The sequence below is a fragment of the Siniperca chuatsi genome, linkage group LG16, assembly GCF_020085105.1.
Source record: "Siniperca chuatsi isolate FFG_IHB_CAS linkage group LG16, ASM2008510v1, whole genome shotgun sequence".
NCBI lineage: Eukaryota > Metazoa > Chordata > Actinopteri > Centrarchiformes > Sinipercidae > Siniperca > Siniperca chuatsi.
Window position 1 is genome coordinate 1,342,099 of NC_058057.1, and position 20,655 is coordinate 1,362,753.

General features: G+C 41.5%; 1 protein-coding gene across 10 annotated transcripts in view; it reads right to left on the bottom strand.

Moving 5' to 3' along the window:
• lrfn2b (leucine rich repeat and fibronectin type III domain containing 2b) overlaps positions 1-20,655 on the bottom strand; it is a 164,270-nt gene that overhangs the window by 13,960 nt on the left and 129,655 nt on the right. For all 10 annotated transcript variants that reach the window (XM_044169722.1, XM_044169720.1, XM_044169714.1 and 7 more), the window contains one exon: positions 108-1,504. In XM_044169722.1, the coding sequence (XP_044025657.1) occupies positions 108-1,483 (1,376 nt within the window). In that variant the 5' untranslated portion in view covers positions 1,484-1,504. The remainder of the gene's footprint in view (positions 1-107; positions 1,505-20,655) is intronic.

The following is a 20,655-nucleotide window of genomic DNA, read 5'->3' on the forward strand; positions in this document are numbered from 1 at the left end:
TCCAGCTTTAATAATCTAATAACCAATTACCTACTGTATTTTTTGGACAGAATTTCCACATAAACTGTGCCTACACTTCAAGATTACCAAAATATGCAAGTGTTTACCTGTAGATCAGAACTTCATCATCAGAGCAGTTGTACTGGAGCTGGTACATCTTCACCTTGGGAGCTGACTTGCTCACTGTCCACTTGACCAGCACTGAAACAGCTGTTACCTCGGAGACAGACACAGTCTTCTCAGGTTGGCTTTTGGGACCCCCCTTGCTGATCCTGGTGGTCCCTGTGATATCAGAGAGGCGTGACTTTGGTGGTGCTGGCTGCCCGGTGCCATTGCTGAGGTGGGGGAGCTGGACAATGGACACCTCCACGGAGGCGGTGGACTCCCCAGCCACGTTAGCGGCAATGCAGGTAAAGGTGCCGTAGTCCTTGGAGGTGGTGATAGTGATGCTCAGGGTTCCATTGCTGTACACTGCAGTTCGGGAGGAGTTGCCAAGCAGCTGATCATCAGGGGAGATCCAGTGGATGGTAGGAGAAGGGTCTCCAGTTGCTTCGCACCTTAGGCTAGCCGTCTGGCCCTCCAAGACCAGCATTCTATGGGTGTGCTGGGTAATGAGAGGTGGCTGACACACAAACTCCTCCTCCTTCACATTCCAAAAGTAACGACCCTTCAGGGTAGGAGGGGAGGCACAAGTCTCCAGGTCATCATCTCTCTCAAGCCTCCGCAGCCACAGCATCTCACAGTTGCAGTGCAGTGGGTTCCCGCCTAGGCTTAGGGACAGCTGGGGAGCATAGGGTGTAGTCAGGATCATTATGTCCTGGGCACGGGCAAACATGGGGTCTGGGGGTAGCTTCTGCAAGCGATTCGAGGTCAGGTCCAATCTCGCCAGCCTTTCCAGGTCAGTGAAGGTGCCCTCTGGAATAAAGTCCAACAGATTGTGGTCCAGACTTAACTGGTGCAGGTTAATCATCTGGCGGACTGAGTCCCAGGGCAGAGACATCAGGTTGTTGTAGGAGAGATCCAGATCCTCCAAGGCAGGTGCTAGGTCCTCAAAGGCCTTGTCATGGATGCTTCCCAGTTGGTTGTTGTTAACGATGAGGTGCTGCAGGTTGACCAAGCCTCTCAAGTCATCAGAGCCTAGCTCCATCAAACGGTTGTTGTCCAGATGAAGCGAGCGCAGTGTTTCCAAGTCACCAAAGGAGAAGGGCTGAATGTAGCTGATGGTGTTCCTGGAGAGGGTCAGGTCCACCAGGTCGGTCATATTGGCAAAGTCCTGCTGCGTAATGCGGAGGATGTAGTTGCCTCCTAGACGGAGCTCCACCGTGCTGCGGTCAATGTCCAAAGGCACGAAAAGAAGACCTTTGGAGGGACACAATGTCCCCAGGGACTCAGACAGATTCTGGCATACACAGTATTTGGGGCATGCATGGGTGATCATCACTGTGGCTCCCAGTACCAGCAGGCAGCAGATGATATGGTCCATCGTAGAGTCATACAAAGGAACCTGTGTGAGAAACAGAAAAATAAAGACAGATGAGTTAAAGATAATCTTCAGAAATGTTATCATCTTTCAAACTTTATCATCAATTTAACAGGGCCCCTCTGAAATACCACAGAAGGCACTCAGGCGCAAAAGGTATTAAAAGATCTGAGATGGAGCCACACACCCAATTATGTCCAACCAGAAATGAACAAAATAAAATAAAATAAAATAATTTCCCCAAATCATCTGTTAAATGGGAGCACCTCATAGTGAGAACAGGGGTTGAATGTCTCCCCACATTCACCAACACACAGCAACATCATTTACGACTCAGTGGAATTCCATTGGGGGGCTAATGGAGCAACTGCAAAATTTAAAGACAATAAATTGACTCTCTGGATTAGTTTAATGAGGAGAAGACCAAAAACAACATCTTCTCCTCCCTTATCTGTTTCTCACACACACACACACACACACACACACACACACACACACACACACACACACACACACACACACACCCCGTGTCACACACACACATGCAAACAAACACACTCTTTCTTCTCTCACCCCCTGATGTGGTCTGAGATAAGGTTTGCCAGACATCTATCATAAAAGTTGAAAGTACATTCCTAAGTGAAATAACTGTGATATTCTTGTTTTGTAACACAAGTCTAAATTAATGTGAATTAGCTATATAACCAATCAATAATATAGCTAAAATCAGCACATTTCCTTGATGTGTAACCCCACTTTTATTTTTGTAGGACATGAGCAAGTTATTAATTCAGAGTTAACCTCTTGTTTACCAGGTGATAGCATTGCCACATACTGACCAACAGACAGAAGTCTCTGCAACCATCACCATTATGAATCTGTATAATATTGTAGCTATTATACTGTATTAAAGCAAACTGTATTGTTTAACCTTATGCCACTTATTAGTAGTGTTAAAATGTGTGTTAAAGTTATCTGAAAAGTCTCTACTAACTGGTTAGTAGGTTGAATGATCTGCTGAAATAGTTGTTAGTTGAATATTTTTTCTCTGAATGTTTCATAGCCACTATGCTATTTTTATATCTCAAATCATGACAGTATGGCCATAGTGATGTTTGAGTATGTGATATTTGCACGTAAAACTTAAATTACATTCACTAAAGTGAGAAAGCATGAAGAGCTGTGCTAAAAGTTTCAAACATAGGACTAGAGTTTTTGTCACAAAAGTCGTCCATACCTGAAACTCCTCCTCCTTTGGCAAACGGATAAAACCGCATTCACCGACATAGCAGCCCTAGGCTGGACCTCACCCCTGAGCTCAATGGTTGTTTTATTTTACTTTTTACTTTCATAATACATATATTAAGTATATTATTAATATACTATATATTAATATATTATTAAGTTTTCTCTTCGTCGCCTAGAGTCTGTTCACAATTTAACCTTTTTCCAAGCAAGTTTTTAATGCCTTAGTATTAAACTGAAGAGTCGTTTCTTTTGGCTATTATATTTTGTAACTTAAGCAGGGCAAATTTTTGCAACGTTATTTCCTTTTAAAGTTACTCAAGCCTAGCTGAAGAAGTTAGTGTAACCAGAGATATTTTATTCGACAAGCCACAACATCACAGATTTTACAGAAGCCACCCCAAGTTGCTGAAAGCCAGCCAACTTTAAAAGCCCTTCTGAAAGAAGCCTGGGCAATGTCTGTGTTCTAACACAAGAAAGGTTAGAACCGTAGAAACTTCAAATCAAATTTTATAATCAAATCACATACCTCACCTCACTATCTGCTATTTAATCTCTAGTGTCTGTTATTTTCTTTATCATATACCTTATTAATGCTACATTTATTCAGTCAAGCATCACTGGCTCTAGACTACTCAGTGCCAACCAACGTCATGCTCTTGGTATGCCATACCAAAACAAGAATGCACGGATAAGCAAAGGACAAGGACAGCACACACCATCAGCGACCTCAGACTAAACTCTGATGAAAATAAGGTCTCAGTTCTTGTCCTCTTAGACCTAAGCTTTGATACAAGTGACCAGGACATCTTAATCAATCGTCTTGAAAGGTCGGTTGGTCTTTCTGACTGTGTGTTAAACTGGACATCATTAGAGAGCACAATGTGTTTCCATAGTTATGCGGAAGACACGCAACTATACATTTCTGCTGAACCAAATGATGCTGCAGCTATAAACTCCAGTACTACCTGTCTTTTGGTAAAAAAAATGGATGAGCAATAACTTCTTAAAGTTAGAGGAAGACAAAACTGAAATCTTACTAGCTGGCCCTAAAACAACAAGAGGAAGGCTGTTTTATAATCTGGGGAAATTAATTTCCTGGATTAAATCTGAGGTTACAAGTCTTGGCCTTATCTTAAATTCAGATCTAAGCTTCAAGTCTCACATTATCAAGGTGACGAAAACATAATGTTTCCACCTTAGAAACATAGCTAAAGTACCACCATTTATAAATCACAAAGATGCTGAAAAAACTGATTCATGTTTCATTTATTTTAGGCCGACTCAATTACTGTAACGCACTTTTACTGGCCTCCTGAAAATAAAACACGTAGAGACTTCAGCTCATTCAAAACTCTGTAGCTCAGCTATTAGCAACAGCACAAAGAAAATCAGGAATGTAGCCTTTGTCAGTTACGCCCCAAAGCTCTGGAACACACTACCTGTAGATATCAGGGAAGCCAGCTAGCTAAATATTTTTAAAGGAAGCTAAAAAGTTATTTCTTCACTTTAGCCTTTAACTAGCTATGCCTTTCCTGATACAGGCACTCTTTTTGCTCCTTCCTCTGCGTTAATGCACTGCTGCACTTCTTTTAAAATGTTGTATTTTACTAGATTTTATGCATTTTATGTATTCCACTTTTTAACTTTATTTTTATTTTTTTATTTGTTATTATTTAGTGGGTTTTATTTCCCATCTTATGTTATGCGTTCCTCATTTTTATTTTACAATAAGTATGGCATTCCATCATTCTATGTCTATTTTGATGTGAAGATGCATGTATTCTATTCTCATCTTATTTTTACTCCATCTTATTTTACATTAACTATATTATTCTATCCCTGTTTTTATGTTCGTTCTGTCATTTTTTTTATGTGAAGCACTTGCATGTATTTTCTTTGTTGTAAAGCACTTTAAGCTGCATTTCTTGTATGAAAGGTGCTATACAAATAAAGTTTATTATTATATTATTATTATTAACTATCACTATGCCCTATTGAGTACAATATTATTAATGCGATTTGGAATGGTGGCCAAAACTATGAAATAAAATCCAAGTTGTAGTAGTAATAAAGTAGTAATACTTTAGAAATAACATGTTCACAGGCAGAAATAAGGAATTACAATAATCATGGGATATATAAAGCATCTGGACATTGACATTTTACACAAAATAATATACAGTCTTTTGTCAATGGCATACATCTTGTGTTTGTCTTGTACAGTTTGTTCCATAATGGAGCCTGACAGTTACCGGCCCCCAGGGACACTGGACAGCCTCCATCTAGGGCGTGATGAAACCCAGGTCCATTTCTCTGGGTGGATAGAGCACTCAGGTGTACATAATGCTGCAATCATAATGTAGTCCTGTGATCAGAGAAAACAGTGCAATAACTCAAGGGCAGAGCATTAGACAGAAGGAGCGCAGACACAGTAGGAGCTGTAACAGCAGGCAGCCGGGGGGACTGTGGTGATAAGTGGTAGTTTTATGGAACGGTCAAAAATTTGCATATCTCAGTGGTCAAATAAAATGGGACTTTGAGTGTGACCACTCATTCCAGCCTACTACGCATGATGCAGTCTCCTCCCTTGTTACCCCATTATTACTGTGGAGACACCTGCAATTTTATTTATGCACTTTTGCACATGTGATACAGTGTAATAACTCAGATAAAGAAACCAACAGCTTAAAATAGAAAGGATTCCAAATGAAATCAGTATACCACTGTGCACATTTGCACATCATTTCATGCACAGTGTCATTATACAATATTATTATTCAGATAGGAACAAACATGCAGATAAACAGCATGAAATAAAAAACAGCATGCTTTCCAATATAAACTGAGATTATCCCTTTTTTCCTTGCAGGCTCACACCCACACATGCTTGCACACATCTACATCTGTACAGTGCACATATACACTCACAGATGGCTGCACACACCCACACTCACATGTCCAAACACACAAACACACACCATTGAACTGCAAAATATATTCTGTAATGAATCATATCTTTGCATTGAGTTGCATCTCTATTCCTATGAACTTCAACTGAACACAAGGTTTTCTGCCACACAAAGCATCACCTGCTTGATATGATAGAGGTGCTGAGGGTCGTAATGATGATGATGAATAGTTCAGTGTAACAGCTGGCCTATTAGTTTGTGCTTAAAAGTGAGTTAAAAGTGTTCATAATGTGATATTAATGTTTAGACAAATAAAATACAGCTTAAATACTATAAATGTGTTTGAGGTGAGCTCCTTTTTAAACTTACCACCTTTTTTTTAACTTAGCTAAGGTGGCAACTGGCTTTACAGTCTTCTATTTAATCCTACCTGTGGTTGTTCTGTAAATGAAATGCCTGGTTTCCTGTGTACCAAAAACATTTCTTAAGAAAGATCTACCAGACTCCTCTTTCTATGGAACAAGAAATACAAATCTTTTCATCAACCAGTGCCTGAAACTGTCAGTATACTTCATGTGCTATTGATTAGTAATTTTGACCTTTACTCAGCCTAAAATATGGTACATTGCAAATGATCTGAAGTCCTTTAGAAAGTGCTCACAGGGCCTGGGACACACAAATAGAAGCATTTCATCACAGAGAGCAGAGCAGCACACTGAGGAGGAGTGTTTAGTAAATCATCCAGCCAAAGTCAAGGGCGCTCTGTGGAGGATAGATGGTGTGGAGGTCAGGGAGATAGCAAAACGAGATCTCTCCTGACAAGTCAAGCATGGCGGTCATGCAGGCGGCTCTCTCATATGTTGAGCAGAGCCAGGACAGCAGTAATCAGTGAAGGCCTTGATGTGAACACTCATCACAGCTCCTGACAGACACCACCGTGCTGACCGCCGGGGCCCGCCAGGCTCCAGCCATCATGCCCTGACCGGCCCAGAGGTGAACGGGGAGCGACCGGCTTCAGAATCATTTCAGAGCAACACTTATCTGAACACAAGCAGGCCCGTACTGTTACTGTAGATATACTTGGAAATGTGGGTCTCAGTGTTGTCATGATAACCACAATTTCAATATTACTTCCATACTGTTGTAAAGATTGAAGTCAATATTGAATTTCCTGAAGCTTTCACCGACTGGAGCTCAAACTGAAATGAAATTTCAGCTTGCACAACACAGAGGGTATAGAGTCTGCACATACAGCACCTGAGTTTGAATAGTAAAGAGGAGAAGAAAAAGTGTCAGAACTGAAATATACAGAACCACAGTCTGTCTCATGACAGCACACTACAGCAGTCAATGCAAAATTCACATGCAAAAAGTCAAATGGGTGAAACTTGGGAACAGCATCAGTGTACCTCACAAAACTCCCAGTACACCTACACCTGATTAAACCAGCAAATAAAACTGAACACTAAAACTACATATCAAATCCTGTGCAAGGGGAGTAGCAAAAGATAAGTTCTTGTCTCTAACTGGTTCCATTGTCTGTAGTATCATGACAGTAGAGACTTTTTAGATATTAAACTTTTTCTCTGGTATTGAGACAACAGTACAGGTCTAATGCAGCATTTCATTCAAAGTTGGAGGATGTCAGAGATACTTGACATTTTTGTAGATTGTATCGCTCTTTCCAAATAATAATAACCTGTGGATAAGTAGAATAATGTGTAACCATTGGCAGGAATGTGTATTGTGTCATCCATGTGTCAATGTGAACAAACAAAACCGCAACCAGCTCTTAAAACCTTGTTTCATAGCACTACTAGTGGTCAAAAAACTCAACTAGGTACCTTTAATGAACCAGCATTCAAAACAAGTGCAGTTTGTAGTTAACAGGCTCAGTGATACTGAATGTCTCAGAACAGCATGCCTGACATACGCACTGAAATAAGCCAATAGGTCCCCATACCGAAACAACAAAATAGGTCATTTATCAGTGCCCTCTAAAATAACACATAGGACCATTACAAAAACACTTCATATGAGCCTATACTTATTTGCCACCTTTATGGTTAATGTTTGGTTAAGTTAAGGCAACTAAAACTGTGTAGCAAGATTAGAAAGATTGTGGCTGAGGTTAGAAAACAACTACTTGGTTAAGTTCTACTCTACTACCTTCTTACACGGGGCACAACATCTTATCAGTGAGGAGGATAGAGAGAGGGAGGTGTGGCAGGTCCAGGCCAGTGGGTACAGGTAATGGATGATGAGAATCCTGCCCTGACTTAATACCATAACAGATACTGCTAAACCTACAAGGCTGTCTTCAAGTCACAGGGAGTCCAGGTTAGGAAAAGATTGAAAAAATGAAAAAAGTTGACTGTTTGTAGCAATCTGCAATGTCTTGCATCAAAGCTAGACCTTCCTAAGAGGTTTTGTTGGGTTATAACAAGGTCTTCAGCATCTTTCCACCTTTACTTTACTAGAGGACAGTAGGCTTATTATTTGCACAACCACAAGAGGTTGCTTGTCAGAAAAACAAAAATAGGTCAAATTAAACATTTGAAGAGCCAACTGATGCTGTCATTTTTATGGTGACAAATGAGGTATATTTGCAGTATCCTGTACCACAAATGGTAGTCGAGGCAATACGTCGACACGGACAATGCTAAAAGTACACTTTGTCACACTAAGTCATACAGTGTAGAGTTATAGAGACTGTTTACACCTGGAATTAACATGCGTCTTCAGTGATCCAATCACAAGTGGACAGTACGTCAAGTACTGTCAGTTCACACCTGGCATTAGAATGTGCGATCTCACTTCCTCCGCTATATATGCAAATTATCACGTACATCATTTCCATTTGCAAAGACCAAATGCTTCACAGTTTTTAACCTGAATTTGATGAATTTATTGACCACAAATGAGACAAGAATTAGATTGGAAAAACAGTAAACGCCACCGGAGTGGAGTGTTTCTGGGGGGCCAGGCCTCACTGATTACTGTACAAAAACACAACTTTTTAATTTTATTCACTGATATTGGTGAAACTGGATATTTTATGAAGAAAGTATTTCAGGTTTTCCCTCTGATGTCCTTCGGCTACTCCTCAACTCTCAGTGAATTACGGAATTTCCTGATGGACAGATGGCTTTACTTGTGGCTAAAGTAACCGCTAACTGCTGCTAACTGTAGCTGCCTTTAGCTAGTTAGCTGTGCAGCTAGTGGTCCTATTAGCTTTAAAGCTTAAATAAAGCTTTATTAAGTTCAAACTCCTCCTCCCGGTGAACCAAAGCTCCTGTGCTAGCTGTGTAAACAGCAACACTAACCCAGTGCTCAAAGCACCTAGTCCAGGCAGAGTCAGCTAGTGTTAATAGAACTGCTAGCTGCATGGCTAACTGAGCTGAACAGCTACAGTTAGCCATGCAGCTATTGGTTACTTGAGCAACAAGTAAAGCTATCTATCCATCAGGAAAGTCTGTAAATCACAGAGAGTTGAGGCAGAGCACCCGGAGGACATCAGGCAGCATGTTTCGTGTGTACTCTATCCATGAGAATCCATTTTGCCTGTTGTTGTTTCGCACTTTACTTCCACTTACGCAGAGGTTGTCAGTTGAGTAGACAGTCCTTCAATGTGGCCCCGGGACACATTCCCATACATACTGCTAAAAGAATGTGGCCATTTGCAGCCCAGACCACCTTCGAATGTGGTCTGAGTGATCGGATCTCAATGTGTCTTGTGTGCATTCACACCTGTCCTTAGAGCTGTCCACTTGTGATCGGATCACCCAAGACGTATGTTAATGCCAGGTGTAAACAAGGCCATAGTTTGAATGTTTTTGATCCCTGACAGTGCATAGGTAGCTCATACAGATCTGTGAGAAGGTGGGGGAGGGTGAGAGTTGTTTTCAAACTCAGAGTGGGACGATGTATTTACATGAATCTGCACCAAAGAGCTGTTCATTCATTTTTAGCAAACACTTATGCATTCATCCTAAGCCCAATGAAGATAAAAGCCCCTCAGGCTTTCAGGCTCCCTCACATTACTGTTTTTCTTTTTGTCCATAGGACAGGGCCAGCATGTGCTTAGTGGTACATTTTGCTGTTCTACATTGCATGCAATACACTACACTGGTGAATGTCCTTACATTGCTAGAACAAGGATCCATTTTCATTAATAAACAGCTGATGGTGGGAGGTTTCCCTGTTGGTTTATTATTTCTCTTCCATATCGCAGATGGCATGTCGTGTTTTGTGTCTATAAGCCTTCTTTGGAATATATCTTTAAATTAACTCCAAGGATCAAAGGATGGATGGTATAAGGTGATGTACACTTAATGACAACAACAATATGAACCCTGCTCCTGCATTTGCATATGCGTGATCTATAGACAGTGAAAGAGGCATAATCATGATAGGGAAGGGGGTTGAGCATTTGTCGAGACTGTAAAGCTGCTGGGTATTTTGAAGGGCAATCTCAAAGGTGTATAATGAATGTTCTGGCAAACAAATTTCCTCTTCAAAGTGCTTGGTATGTCACATGCTGCCCTTTGTAGACAAGTCTAAACTACTGTACAATCCAAAATTCATAAGAGTCTTGTAGAATCCAACAGCACATCTATTGTAGGCACTAACAATTCATATCTTAAGCTAAAATCAAGTAATGTATGTTTAATTGTCATTGTTTATATTTTAAATCTCAGTGCACAGTTCTAACATAAAATACAAAATATAAGCTGCAATCTAACAAAGTAATACATATAATATATATATAATGCGGTTAGGACAGTGCACCTTAAGAGGCACTACAAATGGTACAGGGCAGAAAGTTTGATCAAAAGGATCACTTATAGAGTCTTGTTCCCACCATGGTTTCTATATTCCAGCTATGTGTCACGCCTCTTGTGTACCAAAAAGACTTCTGCAAAGGATACACTGGTGTATCCTCGCTCATAGCTCCTCTGGCAAGCCTCCTCTCTCCTCGAGATCCGGGTCACAGGCAGGAGAACGGAGGAGCGAGGAGGCACAAAATGCAGAAATGAAAAGAGCTCTCTCTCTCTCTAAGTGTGCTAAAGTCGTGCAGTCTCACCACACTATTAAACCTTACAATTCATTCACAAACAGTCCAAGGCCTAAGTCAGTTATTAGTGCAAAACAAAGTCACTAAAACAGCAACATTGTGACAATTGCATCAGCACAGGGGACATTTTATTTTACTCTCTCACGTATCTATTACTCAATATTGGCCAACATACACTGAAAAAGACCCAAAATTTTTAACCACCTAAAAGCTGGAAGACAATTCAGCAAAACAAAACATACACAAAAACTGAGAAAATCAGACTAATAGGATTGTGGCCTACTTACTACACTTCGGTGGCTCAGGCTGTGCCTAATAAAGCTGCAGCTGGCATAACACTGCTTAATTCTCCAAGATGAGGGTTGGGAGAAGGGCTGCTAACAGATGCACAACTGCCATCTGGTTCTGAAATAGCTTCTGGTGGCGACCCAGGCCCCGGTAGTGGTGGTGGTGGAGGAGAGGGGAGAGGAGATGGTGGAAGAGATGGCATGGTGGTGGCTGCACTTGTCCTTGCTGCGTTGCTAGCTTGGTGGTAACGTCAATGCTAGTTCCCGTTTCATTACTGGAATCTACAAAACTGCTAGCGGTAGCTGATTCTTTTAGCGTGGCTGCACCTGCTGAGCGAGCTATTTCCACAGAGATGATTAATGTTAATACTTAAACCAAGCTAACCAGATGCTGGCTGAAGTGAAGCATCATAATGACTTAAAAAATGAACACAAAACTCTCGAGAGGTTGATGTCACTCATGTTGTTATACACTCAAAACTCAAAACCAGTCTAGCGGATCACCAACAGAGGGTGTAGACCATATTATCAGAAACGGAGCCAACTTTCAGACTTTCATCCCACAATATATACATGATATTCCATACACTAATGTTGCAAGATAGTTGAATATACAAGAAACATGATAGCACATATGTATGCAATAACAACAATAATGATAATAATAAAATCACAACCAACAAAAACAAATATGAGAACAACAATAAAAATGCTGATTTCTCCTGGGAGGGCACATTTCTAACACCTGGACTGCTTCTGGAAGACTGGTCCTTTGTTCATGTTACAGGTAGTTTTAGGTTAGCACTTACAGTTTCATAGCATCCATCACCCACACTTCACCACTGACTGCTGACCATAGTTTGCTGATGTTGAATTATCTTAAATAAATGACTTGTTTACTTAAATGGCTATTGTGTGGACCTCCCTTTCTTGTGCTGCTCCTGACAGAGCTAGACATAATATTTCACTGTGTAAGAAACATGTTCAGACATTTCACATCATGCTCCTTTCATTTTCATGTTGTAGCTACAGGTTGTCAACATTAAATTAGTGTTTGTGCCTTTTCAACCAACAAAAGATGATTACATATCTACATTCAATCTTTGAGTTTTAGTTATTTATCAAATTAGTTACTTACAAATGTTTAAAGCTAAACCTAATTAGACAAGCGGTTCAAAAAGATTCAGATTTGATGAAACAGGGCTCAGACTACAGGTGTTGTAGTTTTGGTGTTGTCACTTCCTGGTTTATTTTGTAGTATTCTCTTTCCCTTGTGTGTCTTGTGTTTTTACTTCCTGTCTGTGTTTTTCCCTCCAGTTTTGATTGTTGGTCCTCCCTTGATTGTTGGCACCTGTGTCTTGTTATCTCACCTCCCCTAGGGTATTTAGTCTTGGTCTTTTCTTTGTTCAGTGTCGGATCATCATTGTACACATGGTGTTGTTCCTGCCTAGCCTTGACTGTAAGTTTGTATTGGATTCTTTGTTCTCCGGTGAACCTTGTTTGGATTTTGGATTTTTGGATTTTGGTTTTTGTCTGCTCATTACCTGTCTGCTCACCTCTGCCTGTTCTTGCCTGCATTCCACCCAACAATAAACACGGTAGTCATCCGGCTACTTCCGCTTCCTCGTCATCTGCTTTTGGGTCCACATACTTCTCTACCTGCATATAGCACCTCCCCGTTACGACAACAGGAGTTTTAAAATCCTAAACAATTCTGAATTTGCATCACACACATAAGAAGAAACTTCACAGATGTTCTTCTCTCTAATCTCAAACATGCACACACTACGAAATTTGAAAATAATGGCGTATCACACACTACAGGATAGGGGTGGACGGTTTGTTACCAAATTATTGATACTACATCTTGTTTTGAAGATCAATTCTAGTGTCAGTAGGATCAATACCAAAAAAGGGAACAGTTTTTCTCTTGTATTTCATCAAAGAGTAAAACGTCTGTGCAAACAACGTTCAGTTCTCGTGAACACATCTTAGTGCCTGTGCTCTTTGCTTCTCCTTTGCTGTTGTTGTGTTGTGTGCACTGCAACAACATACACGTCATGCACCTGCAGTGTGCCCTCACTGGTTTAATTTGACACATAATTGCAGTGATGGCTGAACGAAAGAGGAGCATCGTTTGGAATCATTACACAGCTGTGAATGAGAACGTTGCTAACTGCAATGTGTGTATCAAACCCGGGTCTCACAGGCGGCAGGTAGAAATTCTACCACTCAGCTAACCTAGCTATTATTGCTAACCTTTGGCAAATCATTTAGTGGTCATGAAAATGTATTCAGATTTAGCCTATTGATGATGCATTGTAATGCATAATAAAATGTATCGGTATTGATATCTGCGATTCTGGCCCTGTATTACTTGGTATTGGATCTAAACCAAATTTTGTGGTATCACCCACCCCTGCTACAGGATATTAAGCTGCTGGCTGTCGAGGTGGTGTCCAGCAAATGATGTGGGCTTTGTAGATATTTGGCAGACTTTCTGGGGAAGACCTGGTCTGATTAGGAGAGACAGCATTCATCCCACTTTGGATGGAGCAGCTCTCATAGCTAGAGATCTGGCCGAGTTTATTAGTGGACCAAAACCATGACAACTCAGAGTTCAGACCAGGAGGCAGAGTTGCAGTCCTACACGCTTCTCTGCGCTTCCAGAGCAGTTACCCACCCAAAACTCCTTAGTGACGATGTCTGCCCCCCGACCACTTAAATTAATAAAACCAAAAGTTAACAGAAGAGGAGCTGTTTAGGAGCTGTTGGAACTTTTAAACATCAGATCTCTGTCATCTAAAGATGACAGACATTGAAAATATTGGCCTTGGTGCTCTGTTTATCTCATTATTGGATTCAGTTGGCTTTTGTCGTAGTGTGCATGAAGCCACTCAATGTTTTGGCTGCGTCCTCGACCTTGTTCTGGTATATGGCATTGAAATTGAACATTTAATAGTCTTTCCCCAGAATCCTTCTTAATCTGACCTATATTTACAGTAATAATTTTTTAACTCATATTACTGGACTACACACCATTAGGCAAAAACTCCACACTAGATGTCTATCTGATATTGCTGTGGCTAGATTCAAGGAAGCGATCCCATCTGCATTTAATTCAATTTTATGTCTCAATATAACAGAGGACTCCTATGCAAATCACAGCCCCTCCCAATTTGACCATCTAGTTGATGGCGCTGCAGGCTCACTGCGAACGACACTCGATTCTATCACTCCTCTAAAAAAGAAGATAATAAAACAAAGAAGGTTAGCTCCATGGTATAACCCCCAAACCCGCAAATTAATGCAAACATCACGAAAACTTGAAAGGAGGTGGCGTTCCAACAGCCTGGGGGAATCCCGTTTGGTCTGGCGGGATAGTCTTAGAACATATTGGAAAGCCCTCCATAATGCTAGAGCAGCTTGCTGCTCATCATTGGTGGAGGAGAATGGAAACAACCCCGGGTTTCTTTTCGGCACTGCAGCCAGGCTGACAGAGAATCATAGCTCTACTGAAGCATGTATTCCTATAGCGCTCAGTAGTAACGACTTCATGAGCTTCTTTAATGATAAAATCTTAACTGTTAGAGAAATAATTCATCAAGTCCTGCCTTCAATTTACAACAAATTACAAATGACCTTTTAATTGCATCAGACAATGGACTTGTCTCTGTAGTTGTCCATCACATCCTATTACAGAGACTGGAACATTCAGTTGGCATTAAAGGAGCCGCACTAAGCTGGTTTAAATCCTATCTATCATTGGACCAATTCTATTCACCTTATATATGCTTCCATTTATTAGGAAACACTCCATAAAATTTCATTGTTATGTGGATGATACCCAATTATATCTATCGATCAAGCCAGATGAAACTAACCAGTTAGCTAAACTTCAAGCATACCTTAAGGATATAAAAACCTGGATGACCTGCAATTTTCTGATTGGCCCCAAACACCTCTGAGACACATTATCAAATATAGTTGATGGCATTGCCCTGGCCTTCAGCACCACCGTAAGGAACCTCAGAGTTATCTTTGATCAGGATTTATCCTTTAACTCCCACATGACACAAACTTCAAGTATTGCCTTCTTTCACCTACGTAACATTGCAAAAATCAGGCACATCCTGTTTCAAAATGATGCAGAAAAACTATTCCATGCATTTGTTACTTCTAGGCTGGATTATTCCAATTCCTTATCATCAGGCTACCAAAATACGTCCCTTAAGACTCTCCAGTTGATCCAGAATTCTGCAGCACGTGTACTGACAAGAACTAGGTAAAGAGATCATATTTCTCCAATATTCGCTTCTCTGCACTGGCTTCCTATAAAATCCAGAATAGAATTTAAAGTCCTTCTCCTCACTGACAAAGCTCTTAATGGTCATGCACCATCATATCTTGAAGAGTTCATAGTACCTTATTACCCAACTAGAATACCGTGCTCCCAGAATGCAGGGTTACTTGTGGTTCCTAGAGTCTGCAAAAGTAGAATGGAAGCCAGAGCCTTCAGCTATCAAGCTCCTCTCCTGTGGAATCAGGTCCCAGTTTGGGTTCCGGAGGTAGACACCATCTCCACATTTAGGAGTAGGCTTAAGACTTTCCTCTTTGATAAAGCTTATAGTTAGGGCTGGCTCAGGTGAGTCCTGAACCATCCCTTAGTTATGCTGCTATATGCCTAGACTGCTGGGAGACTTCCCATGATGCACCTCTTTCCTCTCTCCTTCTCTCCCTCTCCATCTGTATGCATTTTTATCCCATTACTGCATGTTACTAATGCTACATCTTCCCTCTCCCGTATTTTTCTGCTTTCTTGTCTCTCCTCTCTCCTTCTGTCACTTTCAGCAGGTATTTCTACCTTCGGAGCTGCAGAGACTGGATCTTTGGTTGTGGGCCACCTGCTGCCCCTGTGTTCCTGCTCGACAACTGCTACTACAGTTGTTGTTATGGGCTTTGTTACTTTTATTGTCATTATTATTCCTATGACTATAATTCCTATTATTTTAAATGTATTAATATTAATATTACCACTACCATTACATTATTATTTTAAAATTCTAGGTGGAATTTGCATTCTCTCTCTCTCTCTCTTGCTCTTTAAACCTAACAGCAGCAGAGGATGGCCACCCACTATTGAGTCTGGTTCTGCCCAAGGTTTCTGACTGTTAAAAGGAAGTTTTTTTCTTGCCACTATCACCAAGTGCTTGCTCATGGTGGGATTTGTTGGGTCTCTGTAAATGAGATTATCAGAATCAGAATCAGAAAAACTTTATTGATCCCCGAGGGGAAACTCTTATGTTACAGCAGCTCACTGTCACGTCAGTGCACACAGGAATAGAAGTACTAAGCAAAAAATACAATACACTATATATACAGCTCTTTCCCTGATCTAACCTAATAATCAAATGTATCCTGAAGTTTCCACTACCACTGAATGGGGAAATTGAAGTGTCACATGATTAATGCTGTTTCAGTGGCTTTTGCACACTAATGAAGATTAAAACACCTTATGCCTTTATACCCTTTAAACCTTAAATACTGCACTAAATATCTGCTATTTGCTAATATTCAGCAGTTAAAGAATATCAAAGCTACTGTACTAAAGAGGTTATATGACACTTTAATATACTATACTGTACTTGTGTTGTTTCTGTATATTCTGCAGCAATGAGGATTTGGGCTGGGGAGGATTCAGCTCAGATGTGACAGACATATCAGACATATCACATCCACAGACATGAGATTTGGGTGTAAGTCTGCGTGTTGAAACGTTTGTCTGCAGGAGAGCAGCTACAGAAGCAGGATCAGGGGCCTGATATTTAATCCAATCTCCGAGACATGGCAGACTAGCTCCTATTAGTGTTCTACCTGCTACCCGCTGCGGGGTTTTGTGAACAGCTCGAAGTAGCTTTTGGGCAGAAATCTGCCTATCATCTTCAGAAAGCTGCAAAATGTTACAATGAGTTTGCACTTTAGCGGATGAATGCAGAGTGCAGAGCTTAATAGAGAGAGTTAAAGTATTAGCCTGAGAAGGTGTGACCTGTGGAGAGGAGCTGTAGCTTAGGTGGTTGCAGGCCGAGGTTTATCGAAGAGAATAGATGAAGGAAAAGAAAGACAGGTCTGCTGGCTTGGTTGAACCCCTTTGTTCTGCGAGGATACAGTAACTGCTGGGCAACATGTGTTTTAAGCTTTGAAAAAAAACAGTTAAAAAACATGGTTATATACTGCATATAGCATCCACAATATTTTCAAACACTGTTGGATAGATGTTTTCACATCTTCTCTTCATACCAATAACAGGGGTTAATTCTCATCACAATGTACAGAAAACTGAATAATACACTGGACACCACACAATATTTATAGAAAATATTAATTCTCTTTGACAAGAAATAGGGAAATAATACAGTGAGTATTCACAATATAAAAACCCCCAGCCCGTCAATCACGACTGTTTGCTGTCCTGGCTCCACAATGGTGGAACAAGCTCCCCAGTCTGTTGCAGACTGAAAACTCATCTGTTCAGACTGCACCTTGGCCGATCTAGCACTTGAAGCAGTTCAGCATATTTGATGACGTTGATGTACTTGCATGATTCTTGCAATTCTTGGGTTGTATCTACACGGTTGAATGTACTTATTGTAAGTTGTTTTGGATAAAAGCATCAGCTAAATTAATGTAATGCATAATTTAAAATAGACCACAAAAAACAGTTCTCTATTTATTGTGGATATTCTGATTGTGATGATGGCTCCTGGCTGAATCATCAGTACAAACAACTGTTAGAAAATCTCTGGTCCCACAGGTGGACATAAAGCTCTGAACTCTCACAAGGAGCATTTCAGTGAGAAACATACAGAGATTAAAACTCTGCTGTGTGCGCTATTAAGAGTGAACTGAAGATAGGAAACCTGATAAAACTTTCAGCAGTTCTGATAAGTTCACTTTCACATGCTGGGTAAATGTTAGATGAAGCGGAGTAGGGATTTCTGACACAACTGCACCTACTTCCAAGGTGCTTGGAGAAGGGAAAGTCTGAAGAGGCCAAAACTCCAGCAACACTTGTAGTATAAATAACAGTTTTATTGTTGATGACCCCGATGAAGGCCACAAGTTGTTAAGTTGTTCTTTATATTATTTAATTGTTGCTGGAGTTTTGACCCCCTCTATGTTAGATTAATTCAGCAACTATGGCATTGTGTTTTGTTCCCAACTGCTACAACATGGTGTTCTAATTTTGCTACATTTGCAGTGGTGACTGGGTTCTTCTCCATAGCAACAGTAGTTAAGGCTAATAGTAGGTAAGATAGCATTTAGAGTAATGCACCATGACAAACTGACAAAAAAAGAACTATTTCTCAGAAAAGTAACAGAAATAATTAAAACTAATGGACACAGTATAAATCCAATATCAGAATCAGAATCAGAAATACTTTATTGATCCCCGAGGGGAAACTCTTTTGCTACAGCAGCTCACTATCACGTCAGTGCACACAGGAATAGAATAACTAGGCAAAAAATATATAATACACTATAATACAGGTCAGAAAATAAATTAAGTACCAAGTGGGTATAAGTATAAAATAAGTGTGTAGTACAAAGTGGGTCTACCAGTTGATTATAATAATACGGTATAAGGTAAGTGTAGCTTATTTATAATGAGACGGAGGATATTCCACAGCAGTAATAGAGGTATGAATAAATATCAATATCAATGAATAGGGAATTTAAGTATATTGCCCAGGAGTATTAACACAGGATATTGCACAATTAATGTCAATGTCCAGTTTAATGACCTTGGGTCATACAGACTGACACTTAGAGGGAGGAGTTAAAGAGTTTGATGGCCACAGGCAGGAATGACTTCCTGTGGCGCTCTGTGGTGCTTTTTGGGGGGATGAGTCTTTCACTGATGGTACTCCTTTGTTTGACCAGCACGTCATGGAGTGGGTGGGAGACACTGTCCAAGATGGCATGTAGTTTGGCCAGCATCCTCCTCTCTGACACCACTGCCAGAGAGTCTAGCTCCACCCCCACAATGTCACTGGCCTTACGGATCAGTTTGTTGAGTCTGTTAGCGTCCGCTACCCTCAACCTGCTGCCCCATCATGCAACAGCATACAGGATAGCACTGGCCACCACAGACTCATAAAACATCTTCAGCATTGTCCGGCAGATGTTGATGGACCTCAGCCTCCTCAGAAAATAGAGCCGGGTCTGGCCCTTCCTGTAAACAGCTTGAGTGTTCTTAGCCCAGTCCAGTTTATTGTCCATGTGTACTCCCAGGTACTTGTAATCCTCTACAATGTCCACACTGACCCCCTGGATGGAAACCGGGGTCACTGGTGCCTTGGCCCTTCGTAGATCTACAACCAGCTCCTTAGACTTTGTCGCATTGAGCTGCAGATGGTTCTGCTCGCACCATGATACAAAGTTCCCCACCACAGCCTTGTTCTCAGACTCATCACCACCGCTGATACATCCCACCACAACAGAGTCATCAGAAAACTTCTGAAAGTGGCAGGACTCTGTGTGGTAGCTGAAGTCAGTGGTGTAGATGGTAGGCGAACTGAAGGGGGTCCAGGGGGGGTCTGACCATGGGCCGCAGCCGTTCCAGCACTAGTCTCTCCAGGGTCTTCATTATGTGGGAGGTCAGTGCCACTGGTCTGTAGGTCCTGGAGCCACTGGGACGCAGCGTCTTCGGCACAGGAACAAGGCAAGATGTCTTCCACAGAACAGGGACCCTTTGAAGACTCAGGCTCAGGTTGAAGACACGTTGAAGGACTCCACATAGCTTGGGGCACAGGCTTTTAGCACCCGGGGCTAACTCCATCAGCCTTGTTTGAGTGGAGTTTCATCAGCTGTCCTCTCACCTGGTCAGCAGTCAGGCACACAGCAGAGGTTACAGACGGGGGAGGGGGGGAGTCATTAGTGTGAAGAGGGCCGTTGGCTTGATGGGGAGAGGGGAGCAGAGTACTCAGAGGAGCTTGAGGGCCGACAGCAGCTGGGTTAGAGGGGGGGATGAGCAGGAGCCGGTGTGTCGAATCTGTTAAAGAACAGATTAAGTTCGTTGGCCCTGTCCAAGCTGCCTTCAACTCCTCTGCTGCCAGTCGGTCTGAAGCCAGTGATGCTCTTCGTGCTACTCCAGACCTCTCTCATGTTGTTCCGCTGGAGTTTCCACTCCAGCTTCCTCCTGTACTTCTCCTTGGCCTCCCTGATCTTCACCTTCAGGTCGGCCTGGATTGCCCTCACCTCCTCCCTATTACTATCAGTAAAGGCCCTCCTCTTGGTATTCAGAATGTCTTTGATGTCCTTTGTTACCCACAGTTTGTTATTCGGGTAACAATGGACCATCTTAGTTGGGACATTGCAGTCCACACAGAAGTTAATGTAGCCAGTAATGCACTCAGTAAGCCCATAAATGTCCTCTCCATGAGGTTCACAGAGTGCATCCCAGTTTGTCACCTGTATGCTGTATGCGTCCTACGTCCTACGTTAGCATACAGCAGGTCCAGTGTCCTCTCATCTCTAGTAGGACAATTCACATACTGGGTGAAATTAGTCAGTGTTGTTGAAACACTAACATGGTTGAAGTCACCCGAGATTAATATGAGTGCACTCAAGTGTTGAGTCTGAAGTTGTGCTATG